This window comes from Megascapheus bottae, chromosome 5 (genome assembly GCF_031878675.1).
Source record: "Megascapheus bottae isolate mThoBot1 chromosome 5, mThoBot2.hap1, whole genome shotgun sequence".
NCBI classification, from domain to species: Eukaryota; Metazoa; Chordata; class Mammalia; order Rodentia; family Geomyidae; genus Megascapheus; species Megascapheus bottae.
In genome coordinates this window covers 74,012,917-74,031,488 of record NC_143513.1, presented here as the reverse complement: position 1 = coordinate 74,031,488, position 18,572 = coordinate 74,012,917, and the positions used below count along the sequence as shown (strand labels likewise).

General features: G+C 40.2%; 1 protein-coding gene across 3 annotated transcripts in view; it reads left to right on the top strand.

Annotated features, from left to right (window-relative positions):
- The window catches only part of Dgki (diacylglycerol kinase iota), a 402,899-nt gene that overhangs the window by 219,118 nt on the left and 165,209 nt on the right, over nt 1–18,572 (top strand). For all 3 annotated transcript variants that reach the window (XM_090333372.1, XM_090333371.1, XM_090333370.1), the window contains 3 exons: nt 9,604–9,717; nt 11,552–11,689; nt 14,918–14,996. In XM_090333372.1, the coding sequence (XP_090189498.1) occupies nt 9,604–9,717; nt 11,552–11,689; nt 14,918–14,996 (331 nt within the window). The remainder of the gene's footprint in view (nt 1–9,603; nt 9,718–11,551; nt 11,690–14,917; nt 14,997–18,572) is intronic.

The following is an 18,572-nucleotide window of genomic DNA, read 5'->3' as shown; positions in this document are numbered from 1 at the left end:
TAGTCCAGTTTTACCAGTCCTCTCTTCTGAGAATCCTAGCCTGTGAGAACCAGAAGAGAACTTGTTCTGCCTTGAGGGCACTTGACCTTTCTAAACAATGACTCATGTTTCAAGTCTGCAGAGCAAGGATGCCATCAAAAGGAAGATTTTCCTGGGTGGCCAGATTCTTTTAAAAATATATAAACTATTGTGTCTCCATGCTTTTCTGTTAATGCATTTAAAAACTGACACATAGAAAGCAAAAAATATGTATAATTTGCCCACAGTCAATGGCTTGCATTCGTTTTTACTAACCTAATCAAGGCATGATTCTAGCAAACTCTCCCTTTCATCCTCAAAAAATGGAGTCTTGTTCCACACTGTGGTACAAGTGTTGGTGACACTAACCCAAGCCAGATGACTCATTTCTAATCTTCCCAGCTGCAGGGCCCTGCACAGGACCAAGAGTACATCAAAGCCCACACCACAGCGGACACTGGTGTGGTGGACCAGGCTGGAATAGGAAGTCTGTGGGGTGCAGTTCTCTGCCTGCACTAGGGCAGGAACAGAGGCTCGGTCCATGGGCACCAGCTCTGGGAACAGCTGTGCTCCTTCATGAGAGAAGTTTGATAAGAAAGACAATCCTTTGCCCACCAAGGCTGAATTTAAGCCAAGTGACACCTGAGGCTCACAGGCCTTGGGGCCTGTATAGTCCCGAGGCAGGGAGAGTATCTGAGACTCACTTGAGGGCTGGCCGTGATACAGACACAATCTTGAACCTGCCCTGCCGAAACAGGTCTGTGTCTGAGGCCAGGGAAAGGACAGCAGCTTTGCCTGTGAGCTCTGGCTTGGTACTCTGTCTCTGTTTATTCGAATCTGGTTTTCAGCATGGCAGGCCTAGATCTATGCTCCAGGACAAATCCTAGGCTAGTTTTCCAGCTCCTGCCAGTAGGTGGAGTCTTGTGCAATGTCTGCTACAGGACAATGGTGTGGGCTGCCCACAGGGGCTCCAGCAGTCGAGTGACCCAGTGCATGGATATTGATTCGGGGAAGTCGTTGGGGTATGGGTGGGGGCTCTACCTCTGTTTGGCACCATACTTTACTTGTGGCCAGCCTGACACTAGGTTTCAAGTCTAAGGTCTGGACGTAATTCCGACTTTTTCCTCCCCCAAAGGGAAGCTCCTTCTTCACAGGTTGCTTAGAGCTAATGCAGGCAGTGCTTCCTTTGTTGCCTTCTTCAACACATCTTTTCTTTTTTATTCTATAAAACCAGACAGTATGGCTTTTTGTCTGAATTCTTAGCTCTTAGTAAGGGAATTGGATGTTTGTATAGCTGTTCAAATTAGTGAGTTTGTGGAGACAGTTACACAGCAAGGTGCATCAAATACTTGCTATCTTATGTTTTTATTTTTAGTTTTTGGAAGGGGGGTGATTCTGATTCTGGAACTTAAACCCAGGGCCTGAGTATTGTCTCTGGGCCTCTTTGCTCAAGGTCAGTGCTTTACCGCTTGAGCCAGAGTCCTACTTCTGGTGTGTGTGTGTGTGTGTGTGTGTGTGTGTGTGTGTAATTGTAGCTAAGAGTTTGGCAGAATTTCCTACCCAGGCTGGCTTTGAACTATGATCCTCAAATCTCTGCTTCCTGAATTGTAGCTAGAATTGTAGGCATGAACCACCCAACCTAGTTTTCCATTTAGTCTTAATAATCTGTTTCTTTAAGGAGAAATACATGAATTTATGGATATACTAGAATTAGTGAACTTTTTTTTCCTAGAGGAAGTAAAATTCAGAATACTGACTCAGGTACCTTAGAGGTTATTCATTGTTCTCATTTGTATGCATTTTTAAAGAAAACATAGGAAAGGGATTTTATTAACTTCACTGTCTTTGATCTCCCTCCCTCCTCTCTTCACTCTGTTGTAATGATTTCCATAGGGTTTCCATTTTGTTGATATGTTTAGTAAAGATAAAGGATGAAGAATCAGATAGATTTGCCTTTCACTTTTTTATTTGGAGTCTAATTGCTTAGTATCTAGGATTGCATTGTGGGTTCTTTTAGGTTTTTTTAATTTCCTTAATTAGAATGTTTCATTTTCAAAAGTAAAAACAAAATCTCCTCTCTAATTTCCTCTCCTAGCATGAAAGCACTTAATACAGCATGAGCTACACATTATGTACCATTAAATGCAATGAAATGAAGTAGAACAATGATTTCATTGGTCTTCACACACTTACTAGAGAGAAAAAACATTTTTCACTTGGGAAAACAGTGTTTACCAGTCTTCAAGATCCATAATGCAAACAATTAGCCTATAAAATCCTCGATAACTTCTTACAAAAATAGCAGCAAACCTGACTCAAACCTCAACTTACATTTTGTAAGATATCCTTTGACTGGAATTTTCCCCACTCAGTGCTGATTATGTTTCTAGTGGTTGCAGTGTCCTAGAATGATATATTTAGGGATCTGCTACTGTATGCGTGAAAAGGATGAATTTGTTTTCTCTGCATCAGAGACAGCATGGCTGAGACTCCTGTAACAAGCCACTGGTCAATAAGAGACTAAAACACATTTATTGAATCAGTTTTATGTGACAAAAGATCCTTCAGACCCAAGGAAAAGTACTTGCTCTATGCTTGGGGAATGTGTGTGATGGGACATAAAGCTGGTGATTGGAGCATACTGGACTGAAGAGGGAGCTCCTTAGGGCTTCTTTGTGTAGCATTCCTTCCTGCCAGGTGTGGGGCGAGGTGTGTTCTGGAACCAGGGTCCTGTGATCTACCATCAGGTGAAGTAGGTCAGAGAATTCATGTGGCCACACAATGGTCATTATGTATTATGGCCTTGGGAAAGATCTGTGATCTATTTCTAGGTTTTAGGGACGGCTTTTGCAACCAAGGGCCCTAGTTTCTACAGGCTGGCTTGGGGAAGAGGAATTTTCATTTCTGACTTAACTTGAGAAGGTCTAAAAATCAAAGAGAAGGTCAGAGCAGTAGCCTTTGCTTCTAAGGGTGTTCCAGTAGCCTTTCATTCACAATACTCAACGTGTCCAAATACCATACCTTGGGTATCATTTTCTGAGCCCTAACACCCTCCCATCTCTCCCCCTTGCAACAGAGGCCTATAAGAAGCCTAGTGCCAGCCTGTGTTTTATCTGCCAAGTGAGTAAGTGTTTCCAAAGATAGGAATTCAAAACATAACGGTTAAACATAACAGGGACATATAGTGATGGGATTTCAGCCCAAGTCCAACAGGCAAAATGAAAAGATGGAGAATAGAGGAACAACTAGTAGTTTGTTTTGTCAAGAAGAGGGAAAAACAGAGACAGAGAGAAAGAAAGCAAGAGAGAAAGAAAGACAGACACACAAAGAGAGGCAGTGAATTTTAAGAGAGAATGAAGAAGTTGCATGAATTTGGAGACTAGAAGAATGATGGCTTTAGTAAAGGAGTTCTCATGGAGTATCTGGAAAAGTCTTCAGAATGATGAGTGAGATTTGATACAATTCTTGGTGGAAACTGAGTTTCATTTTTAATTTATTGTTGTGTGTGTGTTTGTGTTTGTGTGTGAGACAGTTATGCACCACCACATCTAGCTAATGGTTGACAAGTTGTCTTGTGAATTTCCCCCCCCTGGGATGGACTTGAATCATGATTCACCAATTTCAACCTAGAATTAGAGATTTGAGCCACTGTACCTGGCTTGAGGCAGAGTTTAAATAAAGAAGAGGCAGTCCAACTGACTTATGAGGAAAACCTACTGGCCTTAGGCAAGTAATGTATAATTCTCAAGACTGTCAGGGATCTCTTTGGGATATGGTATTCAGCCTTTCATGAGTGAGCATTTCAGTTGTCAGAATTCTGCCAGCATTGTGACAGACCCAAGAAGGGATTGCAGAAGGAATAGTTTTGATTTTCCCTTGGGCTTGGGCTCAGGGCCTGATCACTGCTAATGGCCATTCCTTTAAGGCTAGCACTCTACCTCTTGAGCCACAGCATCACGTCTGGCTTTTTCTATGTATGTGGCACCAGGGAATTGAACCTGGGGCTTCGTGCATACTAGGCAAGCACTCTACCCCTAGGACATGCTCCTGGCCCAGAAGGAACAGTTTTGATTGACTCTGATGAGGACTTTGATTCTCCTTTACTATATGAGTTTACATAGAAAGGGATGTTGTTGTTGTGTTGCTGGTTCTTGGGCTTGAGTTCTGGGCCTTACCGTCTTGCTTGGCTTGTTTCCTTAAAGATGTTTCTCTACTACTCGAATCTTGCCTCCAGCTTGAATTTTTGATGCCCATTTTGGTAATAGTCTTGAAGGTTTTTCTGTGTGGGTGGGGTTCAAACCAGGAACCTGTGGTCTAGCCACCTGCAGGAGGATAGTTATGGAAAAGAACCACCAGATCCTTCTGAACTATTGTCTTGCTCTTATTTCAGGGTTGAGAGATGTTGTTCTTGTTCTCTGATTTCCCAGTGTGTGTGTGTCTTTAATGTGTCTGCAGGGTGCAGGGCAGTACACTCCACGTCTGCTGGGTTGGAAGCACCCCCACTCTGCCATATCTAATGTTAGTTCACCATGCTGTGCAGTCAGCCAGCAGGAGCTGCAAGTGACCAGATGGTGGCAGCATCGGCCAGCTTCTCCATTGCCTGGCTGCTGGGAGCCTGGCGAGGGCCTGGTGTTCTAAATCTGTCAGCCTTGGCTTTCCTAATGAAGGGCAGAGAAGTCTGCCAGCTACAGTGATGTGGCCTTTTTAGGGTAACTTTCTTCAGTTCACCAAATTTTCTGTATGTTTCACTGAATTCAGTGATTGAATCAAAAGGGTTCTTCTAGGTGAGCTGGTGGAGATAATTTGAGGATACTGAACCCTAACAAGTAGAGTATCTCCTCATGTACCTACAGTGTGCTGCTTGGACTCACAAAAGAGGGGATTTCTCACGACATACATGGGGACAAGACCTCTAAGAACAACTTTAGGGCCAACGTTCATTTTATACAGTTCTTATAAGGACAAAAATATAGACTATTGATCAAGATCCTGCTATATTATAACGGATTTACTTTCACTCTCTTTTTGTTGTTGTTTTTTGTTGGTTGTGGGGCTTGAACTCTGGCCTTGATCACTGTCCCTGAGCTCTTTAGCTCAAGTCTAGTACTCTACCACTTTGAGCCACAGTACCACTTCCTTTCATTTTCTTTTGTCTCAGGACTGCTTGGCTTTTACTGTTGTTTATCATTTGGAACAGAAAAGCTTTTTTGCTTGATAACTGCCAAAAGCGGGATAGATTTCCACATTTAAGGCTCCATTTTTCCTTTAAGTGGAACAATAGAAAAGGGTATTCTGCTCCTAGGGAATGGCCTTTATTAATCAAAGAAAGAGGAAAGAGGACAAAGAGTCAGAACATAGTAGCTAGTGTTAATTTGCCAGGTACATGCTAAGCAATGTCCATGTGCTACTTAATCAGGAAAACAATACCAAGAGGCAGCCACTGTTACTCTTCTTTTCAGATTGGGTAGAACATGGTTAAGTGACTGGTCTTCCTCATGCAGCCAGCATATGGCCAGGTTTGGCTGTGATCTGATATGGCTCCCTTTCCTTTGGGTTAAGCCTTCTTTGAAGAAGGCTGGTTGCTGGGAAGCAATGAAATAGCTTCTGGAAAGGAAAAATGATTTCAGGTTGTGATAAGAAGATATACAGAGCTTCCTCAGTCAAAGGACTAGCCACTCTCATTGTGTGTACATGAAAGAATTTCAAGACCAAAGAAAAAAGAATTCTGTCCTGTGAAGGGCAAGAGATATTGGATGACATGTGATGATGATGCAGTGATCCAACATGTTCAGGAAAGATTGGAATATTCGATCACTTGGCCACTGTATCAAGGAGACAGAAGAAATTTGATCTATCTATCTATCTATCTATCTATCTATCTATCTATCTATCTATATTGACACATGTTTATATATCTATATTGATGGATACCAATATATTTTATAGATATCTAGATAGATAAATACACATATGTATCTCAAGCACTTTTACAGTAAAATAAATTCTATTTTATCCTTTTATGAATAGGCCAAGTGAAAAAATGCATGGGCTTGTTTTTGTGGTGGTGTCACACGCAGTGCAAATTTTGGGGAAACTTCTCCAAGAAGACAAATGGGAACACAACAAGAGAAGACCCAGGCGAGGGTGATAAGGTCCATCTCAGGACCAACATTCACTTATAGAACTTTTAGGACGCTGTTCTCAAGGTCGTCCTGGTAAGGGCGGGCAGTGAAGGAATACTCTGAGTCTTTTATTTTTCTGTTAGTATTCGTCCAGTGATTCAGAATTTTTCTTTGTAGGCTCATCTTCAAAGGAAGTTTTTGTTTTAACCTTTGTAACGTGGTAACTTGGTGTCTGTCACACCTCTTTTTGGTAGTTTTAAATTGTTTCTAGAACTTTCCAGCCATAGATAGTTTTGATTTTTTTGTTAATAGATGGGTAGGGCTGCCACTTTGAGAAGGTGTCAGTGAGTTTGTGGGAGCCTGGACCACATATTTCCGTGCTTCTTGTAGCCAGCACAGTTCTCTCTTTTTTTTTTTTCTAAAGCCAACAGGCTCAGACAGTGGTCATTCAACTGCCCTGCATTTTCTTTGCTACCAAGAAGAGGTTAGTGCAGTGCAACCTTCTGCTAGCTTCCTGTTTTGTGTAAGACTGGGGGCTAACTTTGCTGCTTTGACCCCAAAAGATATGTCTCTTTTTTCTTATTTATTTATTTGTGGTAAATATTATCATTATTATTATTATAAAGGCCATGTATAGAGGAGTTACCGTTATGTACATCAGATAAAGAATACATTTCTTTTTGGACAATGTCACCCCTTCGGATATGTCTCTTTTTTTAAACCTTTATTTTCTCCTCAAGTGTTGATTGCTGTATCTAGAGTGAAATGGGCTACTGGAAATGTAAATGCAGTAATAACTAGGAAAGGGGGGACATAGTTTAACTAAAACATGAAGAAAACATTGCTAATTTAAATTTTCCTAAACCAGAGGGGCCAGCTTGTGAATACATATGTATGAGGGGAAGTTGGAGAGCCATCTGGAGCTTTGAGGAGGAGGTGTCCTTTTCCCTTCTGTGGATAGGGTGTTGTGGTACATTTCTGCTTAGTTCCACTGTGAGTCTGCTTCTTCTCAGAGCTGCTGGCATCTGCAAACTGCCGTCCCTGATTGCTGAGCTTTGAGGTCCCCTTCAGTGGGCTTTCACCCCTCCTCCTTGCAGTTTATAAGAGCCATCTATTCCTGTTGTCTTTAGCTTGTGCTTTTAGCAGCACACAAGCAAGGTCTGTCTACTAGCATAGCCATCGCACAGAATTTAGGTTCCCACTGTGTATTTTCTTTTGTTTCTCAACTAAGCCGGAATTCCAGAACTTTGCTAGTACTACATGTCAGAGAAGAAATAAAGAATCCTTGGATCAAAGACTTGTTTTGGAGTAAATTTTCTAGTTTTAAAGAATGATTGAATTCCCCATTATTTTTTGCAGGTAGAGATTTTTAGTGTGCATGCAGATGAATACTGTTGTGTGCCTTTCTTTAGCTGGTGACTACAGCACTTCACCGAAAGATGGGGGAGGTTCATTTCTGGGAAGGAAGTGTTCAGGAGAAAGGGTTTTAAGTGTAAATTAGGAAAGTGGATCCTAGTGCGACTTTGCCACTTTATTTAGTGTGGGGAAATATTACAGTCTTTCTCCGCACCAAACTTCTGCAACGTATCTATTTAATTTAGTTCTTCTTCTTTCTCCCTTTCCTTCCTCCTCTCCCCCCTTCCATCTTCTGTCCTCTTTCTCTTCCCCTCTTCTTTCCTCTGGCTCCAACCTTCTCTTGGCCTCTTCTAGACCCTCTGTTCCCCTCCTCTACTTTTCCTCCCCTTCCCTCACCTCTCCTCTCCTCTCCCCCTTGCTCTCTTCTCTGAGTCTGGGTCTCACTATGTTGCTAGGACATGTCTTAAACTCTGCAGTGGTGTGGAGCTGTGTGCTGCCATGCCAACTTGAAGTTGGTAGTCACATGCCACTACCTCCAGAAAAGTCAGTTTCTTTCCAGAACCAGATTTAGTGTGTTTGTTGTTGCTTGCTTGTCTGCTTTGCTGTGGTGGTGCTATGGGTTGAACTTGGGAGATCATGCATGCCAGATAAGCATTTTAGCTCTGACCTACCCTCTGGTCCCATTTTGCTTTTTAGTGTTTAAAATGGTTTTACTAAGCTTTCCAGGACATCTCTCTTCCTCTCACTCCTGCTTTAGCCTCTAAGTAGCTCAGGTTACAGGTGTATGCTGTTGCACCTGGTCCCTCATCCTTCAAGTGTCCATTTCTTTATAAAATAAAAATTTAAATGAAACCACAACATTGCTAGGAAATACATTGACTCATTAGAGGGCTTTTCTCAGGGACGACAGGCATCTGTATGTCTCTGTGCAATTGCAAACTCAGAGTATCTCTTTTGCCTGATCTGTCTTGGCCCAGCTCATGTATCTCTGTATTTTCAGTCACTGAGTTCTGTTGTTTACATGAAGTGTTCATCAAATGTAGCGTCCAAGTGCAGCCTTTTTAAGACTTATGACTTTCACCCAAATGAAGCTGGCCTGAGCACCTCTCATTATTTGACTTAACCTTTAATGAGAGAACCAGCAAAGTGGCAAATCTGATTATCATAGAAGTATAGGAAAAGAATTATAGAGTTATATTCCAATTTTTTTCTAATATGAGATGAAATTTGTTTCATACCCCATAGGACTAGACTTACAACCTTTCATCTCTTGTAGACATTTGCAGCTATACTATGTAAAACTACAATTATAACGTTCTTAAGTAGGGGTCTGTGAAATGGTAGTTGTGTATGATATCATAAAAACATGCATGTATTTTTCTGCTATTTTTCAGGGTTGGGGTATTTTTTCTAAATAGTTATAATAATAAGACTTTACCCAAAGTACTATTTATCTTAGCAGAAGATTAAACAGGGTCTATGCTTCTTGTAGCTAAGTATCTACTTTCAGACCAGACTTATAACTGATACTGGATCCACTCGTAATCCAGTCTACATGGAATTGTTGAGGGTAAGGGGGTCTTTCCAGGATTGTGCTTCCTAGACACCAGGAATGATGTGAAGGGTTGCATACACATCTTAGTTTAATCTGTAAGCAATCACATAATCCTGTGATTATGTATTCTCACGTATTATTATCCTGTTTTGTAAGTGAAGTTGAAAATTTTAATCAAGCATACATCCGTAGCCAGTATGAAGTAGAATGATAGTCAGATTTGGGTTCTTCTATTCTCAACCACATCCTGTTACAGGGCTTCTCTAATCTTCAGTTCGCCTAAATGTTAAATGGCATCTCCGGCTCAGTACACAGATGCCTGGTTCTCATTTTGTTTAGATGATGAGGCTCTCACATGGAATGGTACTTTTTCCATTTAGGGGCATCTGAGATCAATGGCTTCACTGTTCCCCAGTCACTGAGCTAAAGTGTATGTTTTTAAGGAAACCAAACCATTCTGTTGAGGTTTTTCCCATCTCCCTTTAAGAAGTTGTCTTCTTTGTAACTTATTTATCTTTCTCTTCTGTCTTCTGGCCCCCAATGTGTCTTTAGGTGGGCTGGATCCTCTCCATCCTGGATGAGCTGCAACTGAGCCCGCAGCCTCCCGTGGGCGTCCTACCTCTGGGGACCGGGAATGACTTGGCTCGGACGCTCAACTGGGGAGGGGTAAGAACCAAGGTGGCCATGAACCCTAGTTTTCTTTGGTAACATCTCCAGTTTGAGACAGATGGGAACATTTAGGGCATGGCATGGAGCCAGACACTGGTGGCTCACACATGTCATCCCAGCTACTCAGGAAGCTGAGATCTGAGGATCACAGTTTAAGGCTAGCCCAGTCAAGAAAGTCTATGCAACTCTTTTGTCCAATAAACTACTCAGAAAAAGCCAGAAGTGGTGCTGTGGTTCAATGGTAGAGTGCCAGCCTTGAGAGCAAAGGTGATCAGGGATAGAAACCATGCCCCAAGTTCAAGAACTGCAACCCTAAGAAAAGAACGTGGTGGGAAGGTGAAGGGCGCAGGCTGGGACTTGTCAGATGGCCACTGAAACACACTGGGTGAATAGCCTCAAATCTGCATAGCAGACAACCTTGCATACTTGAATTCGTCTCAACCTTCAGCCATGGCTAGAACTGTTGATTTGTGGCTTAGATTTACAAGCCTCTGTTTGAGAGAGCTTTGACTTTATTTGAGCTTTGTATGTGATCACGGCCTTGGCTCTCTTTCCTTCTAGAAGCCACTTTTAGTTCAGCATAGAGGAAGCTGTTTTCCTGCCATGATCTTATTTATTTATCCATTTTATGGCACTAAGAGAGTAAGAAGGCACAAGACACTGAGATATCAACCTTTTAATCTGTTCATATGAGACCCGGGGCTGGGTTTATGTCCTATAAAAACTGATCTTCAGATGTTCAGCAGGTAGTAGACTGGTCTTTGGGTGAGATACTCTCCCACAGACTTTAGATTTGTTTAGCAAGCAATACATAGACATGTATTTACATGAAACAACTTAGTCTTATCAGTGTTAATACCTCACATCTAAGTCAACCCTTCTACTTGCTGTAATCATCATGATGTCAATCATGGAGCCTTCAGGAGGAAATGTCTCCAGAACAAGGTTGGTCCTCTATTCTCTGGGTCATGGAAGCATGATGTCCTCAAGCACAAACTGCACCAAGCACAAGAAATGGAATAACAATAGGAGAAGCTTCATTTAGTTAATTAATTTTCAGGTACTTATACAGAATGAATTCAGGTCAATACGTCAGTTCATGGGTATAATGCACCTTGATCAGAGCTGTCCCTTTCATAATAGAAGAATGTTCTGGACTGGAATCTTGGTCTGATTCTTCTTCTCTCTGCCACATAGGAGGAAGATTCTTCTTTATATTCAATAAAACTAGCTATACTGCTAGTTATTTATTGATATTGTAAAGGTGATATACAGAGGGGTTACGTAAGTCAGATAAACTCTACATTTCCTTTTAAACAATGGCACCCCTTCTCTTTTTCTCTCCCAGTTTTCCTCTCCCATCTCCATGCACAAAATGTATAGCTTATTTTCAACAAGGGGTCTGAAGGGTATTTCTGTGCTCTCCTTTATCTTGCCAAAGATGGGTAAATGAACAAACAAGACAAAAGTAACTAAAACCAGCATTAACTAATAATAATAATAATAACCTCTTATTTCCACATCTTGGAGCTCATAAATATTATATATGATCAGATGCACATAGCAAAGTGATCCAGACTTAAAGAAACATAGGTTGCATTGTTTTCCTCATTTGTAGTAACTACAATGTGTCTATAAATCTACAAGTGAATACACTGGATGGTAAAAAGAAAAAAAAATATGCTGGGACATGATTAATGATACAGGTCTCTAGGCATTCACACAGAGTGAGACCAAGAGGATAGTCTTAGGAGCCAGTTGCATAAGCATATTGGCTATACTGCTGTCTAATTCAGACCACAGTGTGTGTGTTTTCTGATTTTGTTTGCAGGGCTACACTGATGAACCTGTTTCTAAGATCCTTTGTCAAGTCGAAGATGGGACCATTGTGCAGCTGGACCGCTGGAATCTCCATGTGGAAAGAAACCCAGACCTGCCTCCTGAAGAACTTGAAGACGGCGTGTGTAAGGTTAGAATGTGTAAGGTTAGAAAGGCTTTCCTTGACTGCAAATACAACACTTCACCGAAATTCTTGGTTCTTAGTGCCGGCTTACTTTCTGATATCTTTTTGTAGGTGGCTGAATAGATATTCCCTCTATTATTTTCTACTTCTATTCTGTGATAATCTTCCCAAACCTTTGTGTGCATTAGAATTCCTCAGTTTGCTTTTTGAGGATGCACATTACCAAATCTATTCTCCAGAGATTCTGAATAAGGGCAAGCAGGGATCAAGTCTAGGTGGCTGTGTGTTAAATAGTATCTCTATGTTGGCCCACGCCATTTATGGAGGCCAAGATTTCACAGTGTTTCAGCCTTCAAATAGATTGGTTCCTGAATCATGTGAGACCCTGGGGCATTTATTCACCATTCATCTTGAGCCTGAACAATTATGGTAGATGCTCAAGTTTCTTATCTGGCTCAGGTGCTTGAATCCAACATAGTTTGGCTTGTCTCCATTGTCTTTTGTCTGTACTATGATTCTGAAATTAAAGTTTCTAGTAAATATCTCAGAGGCTCAGTTGAAGTTGAGTTCCTAATAGAGTAATGGTGTTTGAACAACAAGGCATATGATGATATTTTGAATTTGTGTTTTACTTTCATTTATAGACATTCAGTAGAGAACAACCGAAGTAGAAAGAGGAACACTGTATGGAAATTTCAAGGTCTTTCTCCTACTAAACTTGGAATAATTAAACCTAGAATACAAATTCGTACTAATTTTCATCTCAACTGTTTAGGAAATAGGGGAAAAAGGAAAAGAAAAACCTGATGCATCCAAGGAACCACATGCAGATTATGAGAAGACTAGGGAGATGGATTGGGGAGGAGATGAATAGGAAATTGAGGTGCATTTTCCTGGAAAATGTGAATGACTTAAATCAGTATAAATTGGGATATTATTTAGGGGATGGTGACCAGATGTTTTCCTTAGCTATCAGTGGATGTGAGGATATTGGAATCTTAGCCAAAAGAATGTAGATGGGAGAGTAGGAGTGCAGTTCTGGCTTTTGGCAAGATGAGTGCAGCTGTCTTTACTAAGGCCTGGTATTTTGTTTAAGTGCGGGAACTGGACATTTTCAAATATGAAGCCAAGAGAGTTGGACATGACTTTGGCATTGTTCAATGTGTTTAATTTCTGGCTGTGCGCTCTAGTTTGTTGAAACCATTTTGAAGGGCTGATTTGGCCTCTGAAATCATAATAAGCTCAGTCTCAGGAGGCTTCCATATCAACTCATTTCTTTCTTCCATTAGAGAACAAGGCACTCTCATTCCCTTCCTTCTGTGTTGATACCTTCCTTGCTCTCTTTTCTCAGTTCATTGTTCTCATAATGGAAGAGTAGTCTCCCTCCAATCAAACTGAGCATCTTCCATATCACAGAGCACTGTAATGAGCTTAACTTTGGAAACCCTGAGTGCTCATACACTTATTTCTGATAGCAGAAATGTACAGAGCAGTGTGGGATATAAACCTGAATATTATTAGGAATCATTATTACCTCTGCTTAATTTTGTCTTCCACTCAGGGTTGCAGAAGGACAAGTGCATTTTCCGCATTCTTCTCTCATGGCTGGAACATTAAACACAGCCTTTATGATCACATTAGCTTTGCAGTTTTCATGTGGGATTCTCAGTTGCACAGTTGCCACCATCACCAGCTTCTGACAGGAGCAGCCGGAGACACGGTGGACTGGGGAAAGGGAAATGGAAGCTTGCTTGTGAATCTGTGTGGTTGTCTGGATATTTCATGGATGGTAAAGATATCACTTTGACCAATCAAATGGAATCTCCAGATTATGTCTATATCTGTATATAGACATGCATCCATATCTATATTTATATACGTGCTGTTGTTCATTCTCTCCATATAATGCGTAACTGAATCAAATGGTTCACTCCCTTATTTTTCTCTCTTACTCTGTATTTCTTTCTCATTTTCTATTTGTACCAATACTGGGCTTGAATTTAGGACCTGGACACTGTCCTTTAGGTTTTGTGCTCAAGGCTGGCACTCTATCACTTAAACCTCAGCTCCACTTCCAGCTTTTTGATGAATTGTTGACAGAGTTTTGTGGTCTTTTCTACCTGGGCTGGCTTGTAGCTATAATCCTCAAACTTCAGCCTTCTGAGTAGCAAGGATTATGGGCTTGAGCTACCAGTGCCAAGCTTGCATTATTTTTTACATGAGTTTTGGTCAAAGAAAACTTTTTTTTTGTTTGTTTGTTTTTTGCCAGTCCTGGGCTTGAGCTCAGGGCCTGAGCACTGTCCTTGGACTTTCTCAAGGCTAGAGTTCTACCACTTGAGCCTCAGCACCACTTCTGGCTTTTTTTCTGTGTATGTGGTACCGAGGAATCGAACTCGTGTCTTCCTGCATGCTAGGCAAGCACTCAACCACTAGGCCAAACTCCCGGCCCCTGGTCAAAGAAAACTTTATATAGAATTAGAGTAAATTGATACTTTAAGTTATAAATTTCCTATCCTGAATATAAATTATTAAAAGGTATGTAACAGCTGATGAGGGGAATTAGACAAGATCCTTGCAGTTAGAATTATTTTTTACATTACTTAATAAGTCATTCTTTGTAATTATTATATATGTGCATCCTTCAGCTAGAAGTTTGTCATTACAACAACAACATGCACATCAATTTTTGTATTTGCAGCTCTTATACTAGTTGTAATTTGTGTGTGTGTGTGTGTGTGTGTGTGTGTGTGAGAGAGAGAGAGAGAGAGAGAGAGAGAGAGAGAGAGAGAGAGAGAGAGAGAGAGAGAGAGAGAGAGAGAGAGCGCGCACTAGTACCAGGGCCTTATGCTCTGCTCGTTTGACTTTTTTGCTCAAAGTCGGTCCTCTACTGCTTGAGCCATGCTGCCACTTGTAGCTTTGTACTGGTTAAGTGGAAATGAGAGTCTCACAGACTTTTCTGTTCTGTCTGGCTTTGTACTTTGATCCTCAGGTCTCAGTGCCCTAGTACAGACATGAACCACCAGTATCTCAATTGCCTTGCAATTCTTCAGATAGTTACTTGATACACGCATTCACTAATGAATTAATTCGAGAGACCTTGCGTTTTTCATATAAATACCTTCTTTATGATTTCTTCTCCTCCAGGCTGCCCCAGAGATAGGTGTCGGGCATTGGGTTTCATATATCCTGACTGGCTGTGTTCAACTTCATCTCTGTCTTTGTTTATCATTGCAGCTTCCTCTGAACGTTTTCAATAATTACTTCAGCCTTGGGTTTGATGCTCATGTCACACTGGAGTTCCATGAGTCCAGAGGTGAGGACTGCATTGCCTTTCCAGCCTGTAGGGAGCAGGTGGACAGCAAATTCCCTTCTGCTTGTCTACCATCAGCTGTTTGCAATGTGCTCACCTGGAGAGCTGGACTAGACAGGTGTTCACTGCAACTTGCAACCAATGGGATCTTGCTTCCTTAGTGTGTATGGATTTTTTTTTTGAAAAACAAAGGATAAGTCTACAGTACTTTTCAAGTATCAGGATCGTTAATTTATTCAGTTTGTCAGGAAATTGTAGTGAGTAAATTGCTAAGATAAGGAGACTTTTACTAGTTAGGATATGCCTAAGGTCACATACCATCGGTGCTTAAATTCCAATGCTTCATGAATGGAGTCATTGAAATATAACAGCATAAGCAAGCCTACACACAAGGAACAAAAGTAACAATGGAGTGATAATAGGTAGTTTAGGTAGAAAGAGCAGAGTGTGGTAATGGTAGTGATTGGATTCACTGGGTGAGAAAGAGATATGAATGAGATTGTTTATTTCTAGAACTAAAAGAGCTAGAATCAAATGAGTTTTGAAAAGAGAACAAGGTTTGAAAAAGAACTAAGGTGATGGCATGCAAATTTCTTTTCATCCAAATTTTCCTATGCCATTAAGTGCCTGTTCTGTCCAGTGGACACCAACATGACAGAAAGAGGATTTCTCATGAACAATATCCATACTGCCAAGGCATATTTATGCTGCTTTGAAAAGTAAGGAAGAACTTAAGAATAGTCTCAATTAAGTGGCAGAATCTCTCCCATGGTCTGCTTGAGATGGATCAGAGAGTACATGTTACCTGTGTTTCAGTTACAGACCAAAGGGCACATTTTAAAGGACAGATAACAGCAAGTCAGGAAGGCATAAAGGTTAAGTACACATAGGCACTCATCCTGTTTTTGGACAGGGTCACGGGGTAAATCTCTATAGGGACCATTTTCTATACCAAACAAAGCAAGCACTGAGGGTAGAAGCCTGATTAGTTGGGAAATCACAGAGAGAAAAGATAATGAAAGGACTGCCTTGATCCCAATATAGAAAACCACTTTCCCACACGCTTAGAGTTTAGATGATTAGATGGACTCCTGTTGGATCCAACAGTTTTAGTCTGTTGTTCTTCCTAAATTAAGGAGAGTTCATTTTGGAAATAGATATGAATTCAGTTTTCATCCATTCCTCATATTTTTAAGACACTCTGAATTTAGACTTCTTAGGTAGTAAGATCCATATGTGTCTTAACAATACTTGCAAAGTGATACTAGTACATGAATTTTCCAAAATAGGATTCTGGCATGAGAAGAGACCTAAATGAGTAAGTAGCACACAGTGAGTTTGTTCAAGTGATTTTGATATTTAGCTTAATTATTTGGAAAGTGATCCTAATGGTTCACTTCCCTGTACTATGATTAAATTTCTACATGTCATCATGAGGAAAATAGGTAAGACACTGAGGAAGAAAGACTATTTTTGGAAAATAATTGTTTTAAGGATAATATTATTCTTTGCTGTTATCTTAAGGCATGCATTATTTAAATTTGACTGGAATAAGTAAATGTCATAGGTGTATGGTCATGTACATAGTGTTATATGTATATGATTGTAAAACAACCTATTAATGGATGCCAGCATTCTTTGAATGGTTTTTTGCTGAGGCCTAATATGACAATACAGTCTGAAATGAAATTGCAAACATTTCCCCTGCACGTCAGAAAGAGCCTTGGAGGAAAATTAGCCACAGTGAACTGATCAGGGAGAATTTGGTTGATGGCACTTCTAGACCCAGTATATATGAGGGTGAGATACAGAGCAAAAATATCCTTACAACTGAATTGTGTTTATGATCCTAGGTTACAACAACTTAAGTACAATAATTGTTTAGTTAAGGGCATATAGTTACTCAAGGTACTTTTCAATTTTTTTTTCTGATTTCTGTTCTTTTCACCTTTACCTATAAATTTTATCTTACTGGTCAGAAAACCTGGAACTAATCTGTAAAAGGATGAGAAAAGAAGACATATAAGGCTAAATTTGCAATAAGTTTAAGTCATTTTTGGCAATGATTGGCTATTTTCCAACCAAGTCCACTTGTAGTGGAGGAGACTTATCAGATACAGTCATTTATAATTTGAGGTTTCCTGATAAAGCGTTGTAGAATTTGCTATAAAATACCTGGAGGGTAACTCAAAGTCTCATGAGGGCCATTGTGAAATAATGGTTTGGCTAGCATAGCCTAGTAGGGATTAGTGAAGAAAATGCAGTATATTAAGTTTGGAATTATGCCAGCTCATGTATGTGTATGGATAAGAAATATAAATCTTATGAAATTGGAATTAAAAAAATCTAACCACAAAAATTTCTTTTTGATACAGATGTGAAAATAGCCCATGGAAGAGCTAATTCTTGGTAGAATATTATATTGCATTTCTTTTAGAAGAGATAATTAAAGATGACATTTATTTTGAAGGATTTTCATTAGTTTCATTACCATGCAGATTCTTTGAGCATTAGACTTTTTCCTTCCCAGAAACTAAGGAAATACCTTAACATTTTGTTTGAATTTGTATAGAAAGAAGGAAAATTTGACAATTTGGATTTCTATATTTGATTAGAAAGAAAACATCCTTTACTGGGACATGGAAACGTATATCTCATTTTGCACAAAATGGCCAAACCATTCTCAGTTGAACTCTTGTGACTTTTGTATCAGAAACTACAGTGACTTGGGGCCAAATCTGGAGATTTAATGAGCTTGGTCATTTAATTGTCACTTTGGAATACTGCCCAGTATTTTCATCATTATGGAATTATCACACTGCTCGAGGGATCACATTGAGAGTATTCCAAAAACTAATACTTAACCATGTTAACAATGATTATGGCTTTCAGTGACAAAGTTAGGGTTCTCTCTGAATGAGATTATCACTTTTTGGACATGGATATTAAATGCTTTCAGTCTGAGATGGGATGCTTACATTTTACTGCCTCATTGAATTTATTATCCAGGAGAGTTGAACCTTGTGCTACAAAATGCAATTATGACTTAGGATTTGCCATTTCCATTGAATGTACAGAGACAGGCAGATCAGCACATCTCCAAGCATTGTGGATGTTTCATGATTCACACCATAAGAAACCCACAAATTTTGTGGGTTTCGTGTTACTCACAAAGGTTTGCTCTTTGCTGTCACTGCATGATTCTTGTCTAGGCACTGACTCCATGAGCACTGTCCACCTTGAAAGATACACCAGCTGTGGTTCTGTCTGAAGCTGTTTCTCTATCTAGATTTCCATTTCTTCTGTCCATGTACTACTTTCCACGCTACTTATGTGATTGTTCCTCCATGCATCTTATATATCTTTCAGCCTATGTAAAAGGATGCTTTGCTTCTCATGTTCCTCCATGCATCTTATATATCTTTCAGCCTATGTAAAAGGATGCTTTGCTTCTCATGATCAGAATTTGAGTGCCTTCTCCACAAGTTCTCCACGAAAGGAAAAGACCACAACTTATTTATATCTATATTACCTGTTCATAGCCCAGTGACTGGCTCAGTTCCTGTTACAATAACAGAA